At 35.7% G+C, this 17,677-nt stretch overlaps 1 protein-coding gene across 3 annotated transcripts in view; it reads right to left on the bottom strand.

Annotated features, from left to right (window-relative positions):
- The window catches only part of COBLL1 (cordon-bleu WH2 repeat protein like 1), a 75,250-nt gene that overhangs the window by 5,777 nt on the left and 51,796 nt on the right, over window positions 1-17,677 (bottom strand). For all 3 annotated transcript variants that reach the window (XM_042822690.1, XM_042822691.1, XM_042822693.1), the window contains 6 exons: window positions 17,369-17,602; window positions 11,201-11,342; window positions 10,540-10,608; window positions 5,135-5,393; window positions 2,663-2,748; window positions 468-2,086 (listed from right to left, as the gene is read on the bottom strand). In XM_042822690.1, coding sequence (XP_042678624.1) covers window positions 468-2,086; window positions 2,663-2,748; window positions 5,135-5,393; window positions 10,540-10,608; window positions 11,201-11,342; window positions 17,369-17,602 — 2,409 coding nt within the window. The remainder of the gene's footprint in view (window positions 1-467; window positions 2,087-2,662; window positions 2,749-5,134; window positions 5,394-10,539; window positions 10,609-11,200; window positions 11,343-17,368; window positions 17,603-17,677) is intronic.

The following is a 17,677-nucleotide window of genomic DNA, read 5'->3' as shown; positions in this document are numbered from 1 at the left end:
TTTTTTAATTTTTTAAAGTTTCTCTCACTCAGTTCTCTCACCTGGTTCAAGTGTTTCTGCCATGATCACTTGAACCAAAACTCATCACATTACTCAAAATTAAAGAAACCAATGTACCAAACCATAAAAAACACAAACACTCTGAACATGAAAACAGGTATATACAGTATAAGTAAATGATTGTTTAATTCATTGCTCTTCCAAGTTTTAGATGCTAGTTATGGCAAGAAGTAATTATTTCTAATACTCAAAATGAGACTGTTTTCATCTTAGCTAGCATTCCCTTTTTTCTAGTATTTCATTATAGTGCTGTGCTACTCCCAGACACCAGAGGTTGTTCACACTGTATCAGTACAGCACTTTCTGATAAGCAAGCAGTTCAGAGATAAGCCAAAGTCTCTGCTCTGCTGAAGATGACATTACAGTGGATCACTGATAAATATATATATATTAGTAATAAAGTTTACCTTATCCATTAGACTATTCTGTGGCCCTCCCGTGATGCTGTGTAAGGAAGGGTTTTTCACTTGAGGTATGGAGGCAGCTGAGGAGAATTCAGATGTAGAAGAGGCAGATGAGAGTTCAACAGGAAATTCTTCTCTTGGTGCCAGGCTAGAGGTTGTACGCGTTTTATTGAATGACTGTGATCTTTTGACTGCTGACGAGACGGCAAGTGCAAAAGGGGATGGCCTCGAACTGGAGTATGGCTTTGGAACTGCAAAAGTTCTTAGAGTTTTTAGGTTCAGTGGTGCTGGCTGACAGGAGGGAAAACTGGGTGGTTTATTGTTTTTAACAGGAGAAGTGGAGGATTCAATTTTTTTCCCATCATCATCTTTTTCTTCATCTGCTGGAGAAGAAGAGCTACTTGTTGTATGTAATGAAGAAGTTTCATCAGGTGATGAGATATTTTTTTTCATCTCTGTATTTTTAACTTCATTTTGAATGGAATTAGGAGCACAAATGGTACTTCTGGCAATTGCAGATGACACATAATGACCTGAAACTCTGCGCTGCATCTGCAGATAAAAAGAACTAGGCTTAGTTGTAGGACTTAGTGCATTTGACTTCTCCTGAGTCTCAGAAGAAGCATTTGAATTACTTAAGCTTAGCATTAGTGGAACATGCTGTTTAGAAGACACTGTTTCTATTTGATTGACCTCAGTGGTAACCCTAGCTCCAGATGGCACCCCATGTTCAGAAATGCTGTTCACTCCGTGCAGCAGATCATTTTTTGCAGCAGGTATATTTTGCAGACCAGTCTGTAAGTGACCTGTACTTTTTGGAAGATGAGGAATTTCAGTTTGCGTGATGAATTCTTTGGTGTCTTCATACTTCAGAGAGTTTTTGGAAGCAGCTACCTCTTGATCCTTACAATCTCTAGCTTCTGATTCCCAGCTCTTCATTGTTTCCAAGGATTTTGGAGGAGGCACAATTTTGTAAGTAGTCATTCCAATTTTTGGTATGTAATCTCTTGTAATTTCATTAGCAGGCTTAGGTTTAGGTTTCATGTCTTGTCTATAAAGAGGGTAACCCCTTATAGGAGACCCATCTGGAGGTTTTGTAATTGTTTCTGGCGAAGTAACATTACTGCCATTTGTACAAATATGAATTTCATCTTTCATGGGTATTGTTTTTTCATATGGAACTTCTTGTCTCTGAAGATTTTCTTCTGTTGAAGTTTCTTCATTCTTACATATTCCTTGCATCACCCGAAGACCAGGGTTGTTTGTGTCTGTATTGTGTTGAAGGACCATTCTTTTGAATGTGGATGATTCATAGTCTTGGGGGACAAACATTTCTTTCTGCACAGTCCTTTCCAAATTGCTAACCAATGGACCTGTCTGAATTGCAACATCCTGAGTTTTTACAGTGTCCAGGTTGGTTTGACTTGCTTTCTGATCTTGCTTTCCTGGAATCAGTTGAGTGTAATTCCTATGACTTATGGCAATGTCATTTTTAGACACTTGGCAGTTTGATAGTCTGTCAACTTCAAGCTTGCTTTCCCTAAAATCTACTGCTTTAATTTCTGCTGTTTGCTCTTCTCCCCCTTCTTCATTTGTTGTAAGGAGTGTTCTATCACTGTGATCTTTAAAAGAAAGATTCCAGAAATTAATACAAAGGCCAAGGTTTAACCTTCCTACTTATATCACTAAGTTTGAAACATCCAACAAATTTAACTACAAGGACTAGCTCCTCACTACTATTATTATTTTCCTTAATACTTACTTTTAAAAACTATAGTTATATTTGCCTAATATTGCTGAATAATTCTCTTCTTACTCGGATACTCTTCCTTTATTATCAGCCTTCTGGTGTCATGCATGAATTACTACAAAAACCTACTATTGGATCACTTTAAAAAGTGCCAATAAATTTCGGTTGATTATAATAGGAACCAGTAAGGTGAACTCAAAGTCTATTCAATATTAAGTTAGATGCAATTTTTATTTAGTTCCATCTTTGTGGCTTCCGTTACGTGATTTTAATATCAAAAGTGTTTTGTTAACTTTACAACAACAACTGTGCTACCAGTTCTTATCACCTCATCTCAGATACACCAGAGATAGAGGAAGTATTAAGAAAATAATTTTATTATCACAATTCTTTAACTGTCTTAAAAGGAACAGAGTTTTCTTCAATAAAACAAGTGGGAACTACTCACCATAATTTTTATTTTGTTCCAAAATTCTAAGCTTCCTGTCTATCTCAAACGCAGCTTGGTCACTGCTTATCTGAGTCTGTAGTTCTCTGCAAAGCATAACAGTACATTAAATATGTTGGTATCATTCATTTCAGTAAACAGAAAAGATGCAAGAGAACTGGCAATGTTCTCCAAACACAGATGGAGAAATCATTCTGCCAAACACTGGAGTACTAAACAGAATTATTATTTTTTTTTTTAAGCGAGAGGAAATGCCGCTATGATATTTTACCAAAATGACATCAGCTCTTCACTCTGCCATGTATGCATAACATGATCAGTTTTCCTTTTCCTCGTTGTTTTGTTGTTGTTGTTTATTCGTTCACTCTGAACAAGCTCCATTCTAGTTAAAACTCAAGTTACAGTGAATCACTAAGGCAATGGCTTATCATTCCTTAACAACATTTTCAGTGTGAAGTCTTATGACATCCTCCAACATTTACAACATATTTGATTTCTGTCTCCAGCATAATCTGCAGGGAGCTGCACGAGACACCAATTGCATATGAACTGTGCAGTACAGACTTTTTGAAATACTAATGAAAGATGCTCTGTCCCTTTCAAGAAATATGCATAAAATATCTTACTTGCATACTAAACATTTTGCAAATGCATGCAATGTTTGTTCTATGATCAGAGGGGACAAAAGAACTGTGTAAGTGCTCAAAAAACTCTCTTCTGTTTTCAGGAAATAATGAGTATTTGACTTCAAAAGTTAAGTGAAAAATGCCAGCACATTTAAAATTTCTCATTAAAAAAAAGTGTCAGAACTTCAAACTTTTATCTCTGTGATACTTTTATTTTCTGTAGTAACTAATACTTCATCATGAAGATTCTAATTCATCTGCCACATCAAATGTATCATTAGGAATCACTGTCATTAAATGAAGCATCTGCTTTGAATCATTTCAAAAAATGAATCATCCATCCTCGTGTTGCCTGTACAGTCCAAAACGTACTGTAAACGTCCAACAACAGCTAAACAGAATCTTTCAAAATATGCTGGTAGAATGTTAAAGCTCAGTCCTGCCCTCTGTACTCTTGCCTATCTTCATTTCCTTGAACAGAGCTAAGGGACTGAATGACAACCATTTGCAACAGGCTGAACTGTTTAAAAACAAACCAAAAAGGAAAAAGGAAAAGAAAGTCACAAAATGTCAGAATATCAAAGTCACCCGACCTATCTTAAAACATCTGAATTACCAGATTTTCATAAACAAATGTCAGAGAAACATTAGCTCTCATTCCCATCCCTGTGATATTTCATGAAGGAAAGGATTTCTGAACTTTGAAACTATGGTGCAGTGCATACTAGATGATACTTAACAATATTATAGGCCACAAAAGGCTATTACAAGTCAGGGGAGAGGAGTGAGAAAATATCCCCACGACATCTGTCCAAACTGGCACAGTAACACAGCTCAGATAATTTGCAAATAAGAGAGAACTTAAAATGATGCTTGGCTGAGGAGCCACCTCGTAGTTCCTCACTGAGCAGACACACCCAAACAACTGGCACAGCACTCAGGACAGAATACCACAGAATTTGCGAAGACCAACTTTGCTCTGCATTGACAGAAAGACCCTTGACATTCAATTCAAAGCTTTCTATATTATCTTCAAAGTTTCTAGCTACTATAGCATTCACACATTTTGGTTTCAGTATAATAATAGAAATAATTCTTGCAATTTAAATCGGGAACAGTAGCCAGTTCAGCTGTCCCAGGAAACACATAAATAGTGAATTACACTAACACAATGGGACTTCTTAGGACAATCAACACTGATTTGAACCAGGCACTAAATCATGTTGGGAACCTGCAAAGTAGAAAAGAGGTTTAATAAAAATGCCACAAGGCAAAGTTACAGCATCACCAAAAGAAAAAAGGGAGTGGTTAAGGAAACTAATGAATCAATTCTTATTTTTCCTGAGAGCAGATGAATCCAGACAAAAGGCTAACAGATGAAAAAAAAAATAAATAAACAAATACATAGAGCAAGATAACAGATGAGCAATAGATCACCGTAGCAAATATACCTGTTTTCCACCAACTATATGAATGAACTTTTAAATGATAATTAATCCACGTCATTCTACTCCACTCCATTCCCTTCCCCTCCACAGCAAAGTGCTCTAGTAATAATGCTAGATGTTTTAGAGATGGGTTCAGCTGTTCCAGAGTCAGGGTGTTTTAGTAGTAACGAGAAGACGGTCTAACCAGAATAGCCAGCAGAACATTTTGTGATTTATGTTGAAATGCTTCATGAATTACTGCATCCAGATATGTGCTACAACGAAAGCTAAGCATACTGAGTTCATTCCTTTCTCACAATTCTCTATTCTACGCTCCACAATGAAACAGTACCCTGCATTTTATTTGCCTCCCCCATTCCTTTTCCAATGCTCCTTTCTTTGTCACAAAGCGTACTTACTTGCCATCTGTGCTCATATTTTCTTGTTTTTCTTCCTTGAAGCTTTGTGAGTTGTCTACAGAAACAGTGCCAGGAACAGGAACTGATGAAGCACGATCATTTCTTTCAGTTTCCAGTGGTACCTCTGTAGAGCTGAAGGCTGCAGTAGACTCTCCTGTCCTGAGAGCAGTATCTATACTTCCATTTTCTTCTCCCTCCTGCACACACATCTCTTCCTTTTCATCAATTTCTTCCAGGCTGTATTCTGAGGTCCTTGCACCTGAACTCACAAAGAATAGGGAGAAAAAAAAAAAAAAAAGGAAACACACCTTCAGTGTATAGATAAAAAAGGACTTGAAGCCAGCTTAAGTAGTTTGATTTAGTAAAACGGGAGTTCTCTTAATATAGGGAAGATGAGGAAAAAAAAAAGAGGAAAATAAAAAGAATCCGTTTCAATTTCATATTCGTTCTTTTTCAAATATCTCTTTTTGATGAAGACATGATTATTGTCATGCCACTGTCCATCTGTTTCTGCATCTGTAACTACTGCATAATGTTTTCCTTTGTTTAATTCAAGAACTGAATTAGTATGGATAAAAATATATGTAACAAATATCATGAAGACAGGCAGTTTATTTCACACAGATTTCTAACAGCTTTCATTAGCTCTCCAATGATGTTTAAAATAAATGGTTCCTTTTTATCAGAGTAAGTACAGTAGAGAACTAAAAATCAACTTAGTCCAACTAAAAATCTGAACTTAGTCCATGTTTTGAACAAGCTTGTTCACCACTATCAAAATTTTCCCACAATCATCCCAAGGATATCAAAACACATTTAGATGAGTCTTGTGCACTGTTCTGTGCAAAACAAATAAATAAATAAAATTTAAAAAATACATGGAAAAGCATTAATTCACAAAAATAATGGAATTTTCAGCTAGACCATAATTTAAAAAGTTTAGTTACTGGTTTAGGACACACAGGACAGTGCAACTGATGTTAGGCTAATAAATCTAGTATTTTTGATTTCCAGAGGGACTGTCTCCGGCTTTCCTTTCCTGCCAGGAATCTTCCTACACCAAGATGCTGATCCACATTTGTCAAGTATTAGTGGGTAGACCATACACTTAACCTCTCAGCTTTGCAACTCGCATTCTGCAAAAGCAAACAACATAACTACAATTTCATCTATATATGGCAATATGGTGACACGGAAAGCTACTGGAAATAACAAAGGCACATATAAGCAAAGCACTCTGATCTGAGCAGAGTATTCCTGTTAGCTTTGCATACATCAATACCTATTAGATAGAGGCCTAGCAGTGGGCTGAATCAGCAAGTTTCAAAGCGCAATCCTACTGCAAAAAAGGCTAAGATTGAAAACAAAATACTAGCTTGAAGCAAGCAATCCTGGAAATGGGCAGAACCCAAAGCACATTTCTTTAATAAAAAACATCTTAGATGAATTTTACTGTACAAAACATTATCCTTCAGCAGACCCACTATTTCTACAGAAGTATCACTGAAGAAAGAAAATAAAAACAGAGAACTGTATGTGACTTGGAAAAAGTCTTCACTGAGAACAAAAACATTTCTTTTTCCAGCACAGTCATTAGCTAGAGTTCAGCAGTGGCATCACTGATCTCATTCACAGTTGCAGAGCAACTACTGAAGTCAAAAATTTTACTATTTAATTCTAATTAGTTTTTCATAGTGCTCTCTTGTAAAAATGCTTTGCAGCTGCAGACTAAGCACTGTCACCAATGTCATGGAGCTGAGTGCAGAGGTAATCTAGATTTCCAAGGAAAGAGGAGCAAGATTGCAAAATGGTGCAGTGAATCTCCTTTCACATTACTTAAGCACATGTGTTGATATCAAAGGGATTTCTTCAGACTTCACAACCAGTAAGGGCCTTTTCCTTCCTCCCTCACCCACAACTATTTGAAATCTAATTGTGGAACCTATTGTGGAATCTTGACTTATACAATAAAGCACAGCCAGGATTTCTAACAAGACAAACAGAATAATTCTGGAGTTGCTATGACTTTATGCCTAATCAATGCAGTCATCTCTGTCATTCTTGCTCTGAAGAAGAATTATAAAGGTGAAGTTAGCAAGCTAAATTTCTATTCTTATACTGATGGGATGGGAACTTTGCTTGGCTGGGTAGGAGATCCTACCAATTTTCATCTTTCATGAAAGTCCATCCCTTGCTGTGCTAGGATCACTTCCAAATCTAAACTACAAATGCATAATTCCAAACAACAACAACAAAAACCAATCCTACATACTTTTTTATGAAGTGCCCTTTGTACTGCATTGTCAGCAGAGTATCAGACTTGCTTAGTCTTGCTTAGTTTCATCTAGCAGTTTTAAGTCTGTAACTGTTACTAGCAGATCTGGGCTGCCAGTGCTGCAGCAGAATGAAGTGTTTATATACTGAATTCATTCGCGACATGTAACAGCCATCCTTCATTTACATCATGCAGATGAACAGTTTGGATTTTATGACTTGTTTCCAAATCTCTCTTTAGAATTTTATATGCAGCATATCACTAAGAATTACTTCTGGCAACACTGGATACACACTGCACTCTTATTGCCTATGTATTCTCTATGTAAATATGTATATAACATAAACTGTACTTTTGTCTTGTGCAATTGATTCTCTATGAACATTAGTCACTGAGTTTTAAATAGTTCTAAAAGAACATTGTTAAAATCTACACAATGGCACTGTGAATACCTGATGACTGCATTACCAACTTCATGTATCCTTTAAGTCTGTAAGAATACAACAGATAACAGAATGACATTTCTCTCCGTGCCTTTTTACACTTGCAAATAACAGCCAGAAAGCCTGACTGCATCATGTAAACCTGGCAGTGGTTTTGCTCAGCCGTATACTCCTTGAAAAGTTTAAGAGAATCTGTAACCAAGAACATTATACCAAGAGATTTGTTTAATGGGAAATCATGTGAAAATCTTCAGCTTTTTTCTTTTTAAAAATTTAACCTTTTCCTTAGAAAAAAAAGAAAAAAGAAAAAGCATTAATTAAGCTTTGGGAAGGGGAACAAAAAATATAACTGAGAACAAATTGTTCTTTATAATTCCAAATGTTCAAATTAATTCTCTTTAAATGTTTATTCCGTTAGATGTCTTCATACCAGTTTTGTCAAGGTGCAGTCTGCTTTCAAATGTTGCCTATTCTGAACTACACAGCATAGTTCCAATTAATGTACACAGCGCTGGTAGCCATGCAATACTAAGACACCAAATAACCCTTACTGAACACTCATAATGGTTCTTTATAGGGCAGAAGGTAACTCTACTTTCATAACTTAAATTTCCTTACTTGCTTAAGGAGAAACGTGCAACATAACTGCTTTGAGAATGTTAGTCACAGCTGATCAAAAACTCAATGCTTCTGGACTCCTGACACTTCAAGTAGTATTAACAAGAACAGAGGAAACTACTGAGTTAATGTAATGCTAAAATTACATCCAATTCAACAATTGAAGAGATACTGACTATTCTATCTTATCTATATTAAAAAGTGCCCAAATTTGATAAATAATTTTCAGACTAGGATTAACTCAAGAGTTGCAAGATTAATTTGGCTGCAGGTAAATACTGGTTCTCACAGCATGTACTAAAAGGACCCTTTATAAAGAGGCCTGTAGACAGTTTCAGAGATGCCACCAGAGAGCAGTAGTATCCCATGAGGAAAAAAAAAAAAAAAAAAAGGAGACAATGCAATGTAACCATCTCTACATTAAAGAAAATGCATTGCACTAAGTCTTCGGCAGAGGATATTATAAGAATACAAGACACCACAAACAGAACTAGAGAATGAAAAATGTCAGTAACTGTGGAAGTAAATCTCAAGCCTCACAAAGACTGTTCTAAACCCAGTAAGGATGATTATTTTTTTTCCATTTCTTTCTATATTACACAATAAATACTTAATCACAAGAAATCAAATACCTCAAACACAGGTTACTGAGTCTACGGAAAAGTGATCAAGCTATTGCTAAGAAGCTCAAGACTGCTTATTTGTGCAGCACTTAAGATATTATACTTGTGGAAAATTAAGAAATTCTATCTACTTATCTTAAAACAGAAACAAGCTCAAGAAAACAACAAAAAAGCTTAATATTAAATGATAACCTTGCTCTTCATGTTAGATCCATCCCATGTAGATGAATAAGGTTTTGAACACAGAAAACTAAGTACTAATAAAGATTAAGAATGATTCACTAAGTTATAATTCACCACCTTTCTTCTGCTACAACTAAAAAAAACAATATTCAACAATTTTCAAATTCAGATGCACAACAGAAGCTAATACTTTCTGTTTATCAAGTACACACTTTATTCTTCCAAGTGTTTGCTTGCTATTGTTTCTATTAAATGTCACAAATGGAGACCAAATTTACTGATGACTGGTCTTTCTACTTTTTTTTTTCCCCTTCACCAGAGACCTAAGGAAGCAGATGACATTTTTTTGTTCTTCATTTGGTGCATTTATGTTTTGTTTTGTTTTTTTCCTTAACCACTCCAACCACCATTTTGACTGACAATTCCAATGAACTAACTGGAAAGCTATTATACTTGAGTGCCTATCAACTAAAACAGAACCTCATACACTACTCATGTAGTTCCAAATGCTTAGTGTTCATGTATTTCATCCTTAGTGAAATATACAGAAGACTAATTTTTCCAGATTGCACTGGCACTGATTATTCTAAATGCTTTACAAAATTGTAAAGGATCTAGAGGTCTTCTACCTTGTATCTGAACTGTACTTCCCAATAGCAGTACTTAGTAGTACAAACAAGAAAACCAAGACCTTACAATAAAATACTGTTCAGCAGCTAAGGAACTGTATTTTGAATAGCTATACTTATTGTATTTTTCCACAGTACCCAACAAATGAAATAATTTATAAAGAACTATGTATACATACAGTTGATAGTTACATTTATAACTTATGCTTTCAAAGGCTGTTCAGATGCAAACCAAAAAACAAGCACAAATTTTCTCCTACCCCTAAGATTGTGCATGTTAAGGGCAGCACAACAGGATTCTGGAAACAAGACTGTGATTTAGCTTTTGAATGTTTTGTTATGGGATATACAAAAGTCACCAAGATTCTAGCTTGTTCCTGCCTTGTCTTGTGGATAAAGAGGGGATGCTTAGTTTCTTAAATGTGAAGCATAGAAATCAATACAAAATTTATTGTATATCTTTGTCACAGAAAATTCTATTCATCTTTCAATTGAAAAGTTAATTGATTTGAAGCACTGAAGTTAGTATGCACTTATCTACATGTCTGTATCTACAGTACAGTAATTTATTATTATGACTTACAACGGTTTATTATGACATACATTTAACTGATACATTTGGAAAAAAGCCAACCTGTTTCAGACTGCATTTCACCAGCTCTTCCTTCCACTTCAGTAAGGACTGATTCTGTTGACTCTGTTACTGAAGAAGTAAAATACAACACGTCAGGTAACAAGTATCGTCTCTCCATTTCTATGTTAAACTAATATCTTACAGACTGCTGAGTACTTCAAGAAATGCACCTTCCCTTAAGTAACCAGTGCTTGTTATCATATTTCCCAGGTTTTTTAATATTAAACCTTAGGTATTTTTGAACCTCAGAGAGTTGACTTTTTGATCAAATGAAAGAACTATAAAAGTCAAGAACAAAATTTTTCCTTCTTGGCCCATTTCCTATTAATTAGGCCCCTCTATTAATCCCTCTCTGATGCAGAGAAGCAAATCTTCTCTCCTCATATGTGTAACACAAAAACAATTGCTATAGTTAAGTTAACAATAACTAATTGGGTGAGTGTGCATATTTGATACTAATCTGTATGCCCTAAAACTTGTGTTTTTCACACTACATCAGTCAATCTCATAAAGTAGCATTACTATTTCCCTAAAATCCAAAGATCTTTAACACTCATATTTTCACTTAAAGTTCTTATCTTATTGGGCAGTATTTCTTTAATGTTTAGCCAAATTGCCATGCCTTCTGTTGCCTCCTAATTAAAGAGTATAAAAAGATTACCAGTCTCATTACTGCTTTCACTTTGATCTTCTGGTGTTCTAGAGGGTGGTGAGGGTGCTTTGCGCTTCATCCTCCGTAGAGAGTTCACAGAAGCTGTGTCACTGAGCGGCAGAGAACCTTTTCTTACTAATCCCGAAGGGGCCTATGAAGGTAGACATGGTGGAAAATGATTATTAGTAATGAAAGACAGAAAAATAGCTCTTGTCATTATTCTCTGGAAGTATTTTTAATATATATTTGGACAAGAGAGAGTGTCCACCTGTTACCAAACATATGATGGTTTCTCACTTTTTTACTTCAATTTAAAAATAAAATAATGAACTAAAACAGTACTTTCTAGAGAAACTGAATATATACATAGAGATGCAAGACAGCAGAAAAACAGTCAGTTGTTATGTATAACATAAAAGATAATTTTTTCCCTTTATAACCTACTAAGGCCATTCTACAAAACTCAAACAAACCTCATAAGTAGGTGAAGTAATTATGAAAGAACGCTTCCTTCAGCTAGACACAACAGAAATTACAGTGTTTCCTTCCCTGTTCCTTCAACAGCATACTTAATTAGACTAGACATGTAACTAATAGGATTTTGTTACTCTAGTTAAAATACTTGAACTTTTGTAGAAATTTCTCTAATGTTATCTTTCAGAAGTTATATTGGAAAGCACAACTGTCTTATCTATTTATGTTAAATTGCAGTAAATCACAATAAAAATAATTATACTAACCACCAATGTTCAACTGTAATAATCCCCTCATATTATCATAGCAGAAGACGGAGTTCTTAATTTACAAATAATCAAAAGCATTAAAAAAGAAATCAACGAAGATTACTTATGGGGTACCTATTGAGACTTCTGTTTGTATGCTCCAACAGTCCAACTGATCTTTAAATTGTTATCTAAATACACTCCAATTCCAAAAGACAGCAGCTGTAAATCTGCCTGCCACTTTTAACTGCAGTTTGCCTCATGCTGAAGAAAACTTCACTTTTATTTAGTTTCTCATTCACCATTCCCAAACAGGAATCTCTTCTACAGGAGATTAAATTAATAGTATTCAGCATCTGAATTTTTGCAGGATGGAATGTCAAATTTAATATTACTTCCACAAACAAGGTTTTATTATTATTAAACCATCTCCCGTCTTGCCATTGGGTTGGTTCTGTTTCTTTCCTTGTGGTATCTACTCTCCAGATTGCAGCCCCTCTGCTCCGTTCAGAGGTCTGCACCCTCAACTGCTTTGCACAGCCTCCCTTGAGCTGCTGACTCAGCTGGCATGGAGCTCTATGCTCATTCACTCAGTAAAACAGATGTCACCAGCGTTCCACCTGCATAAGAAAGGGTGTATGTGTAGGGGGGAGAATAATGTTCTCAGCATAAAAGCACAAATGCTCCTAAAAGATTTTTATAAGCCTCTCTACTGCCCTTTGCATTCAAAGAAATAAACGGTTTGCAAAGAGATTTCGATAAAGTACTAAATGTTCCAGTTACGGTTCAAGTGCTGAACAGATTTTCTAAGGAATTATTCAACATATGAATATTAAGAGCTTTTAAACCCTAACAAAAACTGTAATGTGAAAACAGTACTTTAAACAGATGGAAAAAAATAATGGTATTGAGATATATTTGACAAAGTTTTAGCATGTACATCTGGGCGTTCATTTGTCATACCAGCTAAAGCCAGTGCTTTATCAGCTGAACTTTAATTGAAGCTTAGGTTCGCATCCCTGAAGTAATTAAAGGAGAAACAGGAGTGAACACTTTTGTCTTAACTTCCACAACAAGAAGAACATTTCTACTTTTCACACTGTACACCTTCCTCATTCTGGAGAAAACAAGCATGGATATGAAAAGTTTTAGCCTCAAATGTATGTAGAGGCATTTGGCACCAAATCCCACACCAGCTTAAGCCAACACTTACAGAGAACATTGTTTCCCGTGTTCCAGCCTCTCTAGGCTATGGCAGACATGGTGCTGACCCTTTCTAACATTTTAAAAAAAGCAAAAGAAAGCCAAATAAAATAGTTTGCAGCTGTGATAGAAGAAAAACGTTAAGTACAGGGGAAAAAAATAGAGTGGAGCATTTTCAGTGTGTTTAAAAGCATACCATGCAAAAACTGTCACTATGTATGTATTTTCGTATTACCAGCACCCCTTTTATTCCAAGGTTAAGCATGTTTAGAAGAGGCCATACAGGGGAAGAATATGTCAGAATATATTAGGAAAGATACAGCTGACAGTGTTCTGCACAAAAACCCAACGTTACTCATCGCTTGCATGATTTGTCTGAATCATACACCTTTTCCCGAGCTCTAAAACTTGCTAGTACAAGAGGTAGATAAAACAAAAGGGGGACAAAGTCAGGTATTTATATAGAAGACATAGGTGATGCAGTATCCACATCAATTCCAAATCATTTCAAAACGGTATCAGATGGTCTTCAGGCAAACTTAAGCAAAAGATAACAGGGCAGCTCAGAGCACTGCCATCCCACAGTGAGCACTGGCTCTACTGAAGTACTCCTAATGCTCATGGTGCTTGCCGTGTCCTTGTTTTACTGAGCTTCTGATCTAACTTCTAAGTATGGAACTCATCCTCCTTAGCAATCTTCCAAGTTGTTCCATGACAGTGACTAATAAACCTCTTCAGGAACACTTTATGCTTTAGTTGCTTTCTAACCCCTTTATTTTACTCCACCAACTCCTCCTTTCCTTTCTTTTCTAACAGGGAGACTGGAGATTTCAATTTCTTTGGGATTTACAGTTGAGTAAATAAAAGCTAGCTTTATTTCTACAGTTGTGATGTTCTATCCATCATTTCAAACCGTACGTGTTTTGACTAAAAACATTCATCCCTATCCAAGCATAGCTTATGTATACTTCTTTACAGTAACTGGAAACAATGTAAGATGACAAATACTCATGAAAAAGAAATACAAATATATCACTATTTACTTTCTATAAATAAAGCATTTGGAGGAAAAATAGCAACTTAAAAGAAATGCTTTTCTTTTTTCTTTTAAAAAATAGCTATTACTAGAATACTGCATCCACTTTTATGAAAACAGAAGATAGACAGACTGCATATATGTTTAAACTAGCTAGCTCTAAACATATTTCTGGCAAGAGCCACATTGCCCAAAATTAGAACCAGTATATAAGGGAGAGGTTTTCCATTTTGATTTAACATTGGAATTACTGGACAAAAATACATATTTAAGCTGTACAAGTCATCTTCTGCAACTTGCAAAGAATGAACAACTCATGCTACCCTAAATTGTAGAATCTACAGCCTTACAGCCATCATACTAATTTCTCACCTAAAAGTAAGAAAACATCTTCAAAAACTACTTTGGTAATCATTCTGAAACTGAGGTGGGAAAAAAAAAAATCTTATTTTCATGTCAGAGTGCAACTGTTCACGTAAAGAGAAAGCAGTTTCTTTTTTTAAGAGAAGCAAAGAAGGTGAAGGAAGTAAACATTAAAACCCTTTTTTTTTTTTTTTTTTATCATGAGAAATTGGACTACAATACACTGTGAATATGCAGAAAGACAACAGTAAGAACACCATTCCCTTAAGTTGGCTCGTTTCACCACTGTCTAATGCTACTACTTCGGCATGTTGCTATCAAGACCAGGCAAACAGTTTATCAAGATAAAACTGATATTTCAATCTGCCTTCTTGGATGTGACCCATTGTTCCACAGCTGCTATGAGGGCATTTCTGCTAGGAAAATGTTGCCCGTGCAGTCCATTCTTCTTTGGCACAAACAGAAGGAAGTCAGAAAGCACTAAATCTGGACTATGTGGCAGGTACAGTAGGACAGTCCAGCCAAGACTGACAATATGGTCCATGGTCTTCAAACTGGTACGAGGCCTGTTATTGTTTTGCAAGAGAAAGGTTGTTGTCTTCTCTGGCCTGACTATGGAAGTTCAAGCCTTCAGCTTAGTTAGCATCATGATGCAGAGGTCAGAGTTGACAGTTTGTCTGAGATGCAGGAAATCTGGAAGAATCACACCTTACCAATCCCAAAGCACATCACCTTACCCACTGAGGGCTGCATCTTGAACTTTTTATTCAACAGGAAATTCACACATTGCCAATTTGTGGACTGCTGTTTTGACTCTGGCTCATATTGGTGTTACCACATCTCAGCAAAGGTTAACAATGCAATCTAGGGAACTATCACATTCAGCCTCATATTGTTCAGTAGGTCCTGACAGACTTGCAGATGGTATTCTTTCTCTTCCGCCAGGAGCATCTGTGGGACCCACCTGGTGCAATCTTTGCAATATTCCAGCATTGTCACTGTTGTTTCCAATTGCACTGAAGTTGATATTCAGTTCCGTAAACAGTTCCCTGGTCACAGTCCACCAATTTTCATTGATGAGCATATCAAGATGCTCTTCATTTCATGGTGTGACAGCTGCGCATGGCTGCCAAAACATGGGTTGCCTTTATCATCACAATTCCCACTGCTGAAATGTACCACCTGTCACCTCACTGTGCTCACATCCACTGTCTGGTCTACATAAATGTACAGCAAGAGATAATGACTGCCAATGGGTGCAATTTTTTTCCCTCATGGAGGAATTATATGACACACCTTTGCTTCATATGCACTTCCATATCAGATGCTATTCTGCCAAACTGCCCCTCTGCTGCCATTTGTTGCGTAGTCACAAAACATTATGGAATAACAACAGAAAGATTCAATTTCTACTGCCATAACACCAACACCCACCTCTGAGGTTGCTGATCAACATAATAAAATAGGAAGCACTACTTTAGGAGCAGCTCTTACAGATAGCAAAAAGAAATCTTACATGAATTAATAAAATTCAAACTACAGCAAATCTTCACATACACGTAGGTCCCAAGCTTTGCAATACACAAAAAAAAATAATGTAATAACAAATCAGAATTAAAAAGGAGTCATTTCAAAGGAATCCTTTTCATGAGTCATTCAATTTCTGTCAAATCACTTTAGATTAATAAAAAATGTCAGTATGAAATAATAAATCCAAGTTATTTCATGGAGTGACAGATTCAAAACCAACAGAATTTTTTTCCCCTGAAGTTCCTTTTATTAGAATACAAAAAGAAACAGTTGTCTCTTAATGTTAAAACTTTTCAGCAAGATAGAATACGCAAATTCAGAATGTATGTTAAACAGTGCTCTCTTGTGGTCCTGTGCAACAGTAAACAATCAAATCAACATATAAACAAAGTCACAGCTTGAAATTTCTTTCTTTTCCTTCCAAGTGTAATAAACAATAAATCCCTCAGACTTGCATTTCATTTAGTTCTATAATTTATCTTTCTAGCATGCAGATAAATTCATTTATTTACTGAAGACCATCTTTAGATGCTGGTTTTAAAGAAAAAAAAAAGAAACAAGAAAAAAAGATTATTCTCAATTTAAAATGATAATTTTAGTCTTGAGCTTTAACTGGAATTCCTAACTGGCAATAGAGGTAATATCTTGACATTGCATAATGTCTCATTTTTTCCCCAAATTCCATTGGCTGAATTTCTGCAGTGCAACGAGTACATGGGTAACTTAATATATATCCAGCACCTCATGGCTTCAATTAAATATATTCCCATTTCACTAAAATAAAACTTCAACTTGCTGGAAGCACAAGATTCTTAAGAGTACTTCCCAAGATTTTCACCTTTTTCAACCTTTTTCAAGTAGCATGATGAACAAACTACTCTTTATCATATATAATTGAAACATTAAAAATGACAGGAAAAGAAATCGATTACAAAACATGCTAAAATGAGACCACGTAAAACAAAAAAAAAAAAAAAAAAAAAAGAGAGAATATCTGTGTAAACTTTATGTAAAAAAATATACATATATTATTCATCCAGAAGAGCAAGAAAGTCCTCACAGCTTATGCAGCTGTGATATAAAAAGTTTATTTTGCTTTTTCAAAACAGATCAGCTACTTTGGATATATGGCAAGGAGACCAGAAGAAACACATCTTCCAATTTCTGTAGTTATTTTCAAACTAAAATTTTCAAAAGCAAATACTACAGCTTTATTTTTCACTAATTTCAAGCATTAATTTCAAGGCAGATATATAACAAGCTTATTGATGTTATCAGCTCTGAACTTCTTGTTTTAGAAGAAGTGAAAGAAACGCTACTAACCTGTTCGTTTCTGTCAAGGCTGTTAGATTTCGCAGTACCAGCTTCTGTCCTGACTTCTGCAAGTTCCTGGGGGGCACTCTGAGAATTTGGTATAGGTGGTAGAGGAGCTCTCCGTTTCTTCGGCATTTCAGATGGCAGAGTGTTGGAATCATACTGCTTGCTAACACTGCTAGATCTCGTGCTAAATGTTGGTCTTGGCTTGCTCATTAATGGAGTTGCTGGGGCACTGGCAGTCTTGGGATTTGGGTGGAAAAAAAAAATACACATATATATGTATATGTTACTTAAACTTTCTGGAAAACATTCAAC

The sequence above is a fragment of the Centrocercus urophasianus genome, unplaced genomic scaffold (genome assembly GCF_019232065.1).
Source record: "Centrocercus urophasianus isolate 14NV4802_14NV808 unplaced genomic scaffold, USGS_Curo_1.0 seq_20, whole genome shotgun sequence".
Classification (NCBI taxonomy): Eukaryota; Metazoa; Chordata; class Aves; order Galliformes; family Phasianidae; genus Centrocercus; species Centrocercus urophasianus.
This window is presented reverse-complemented; position numbering and strand designations above follow the sequence as displayed.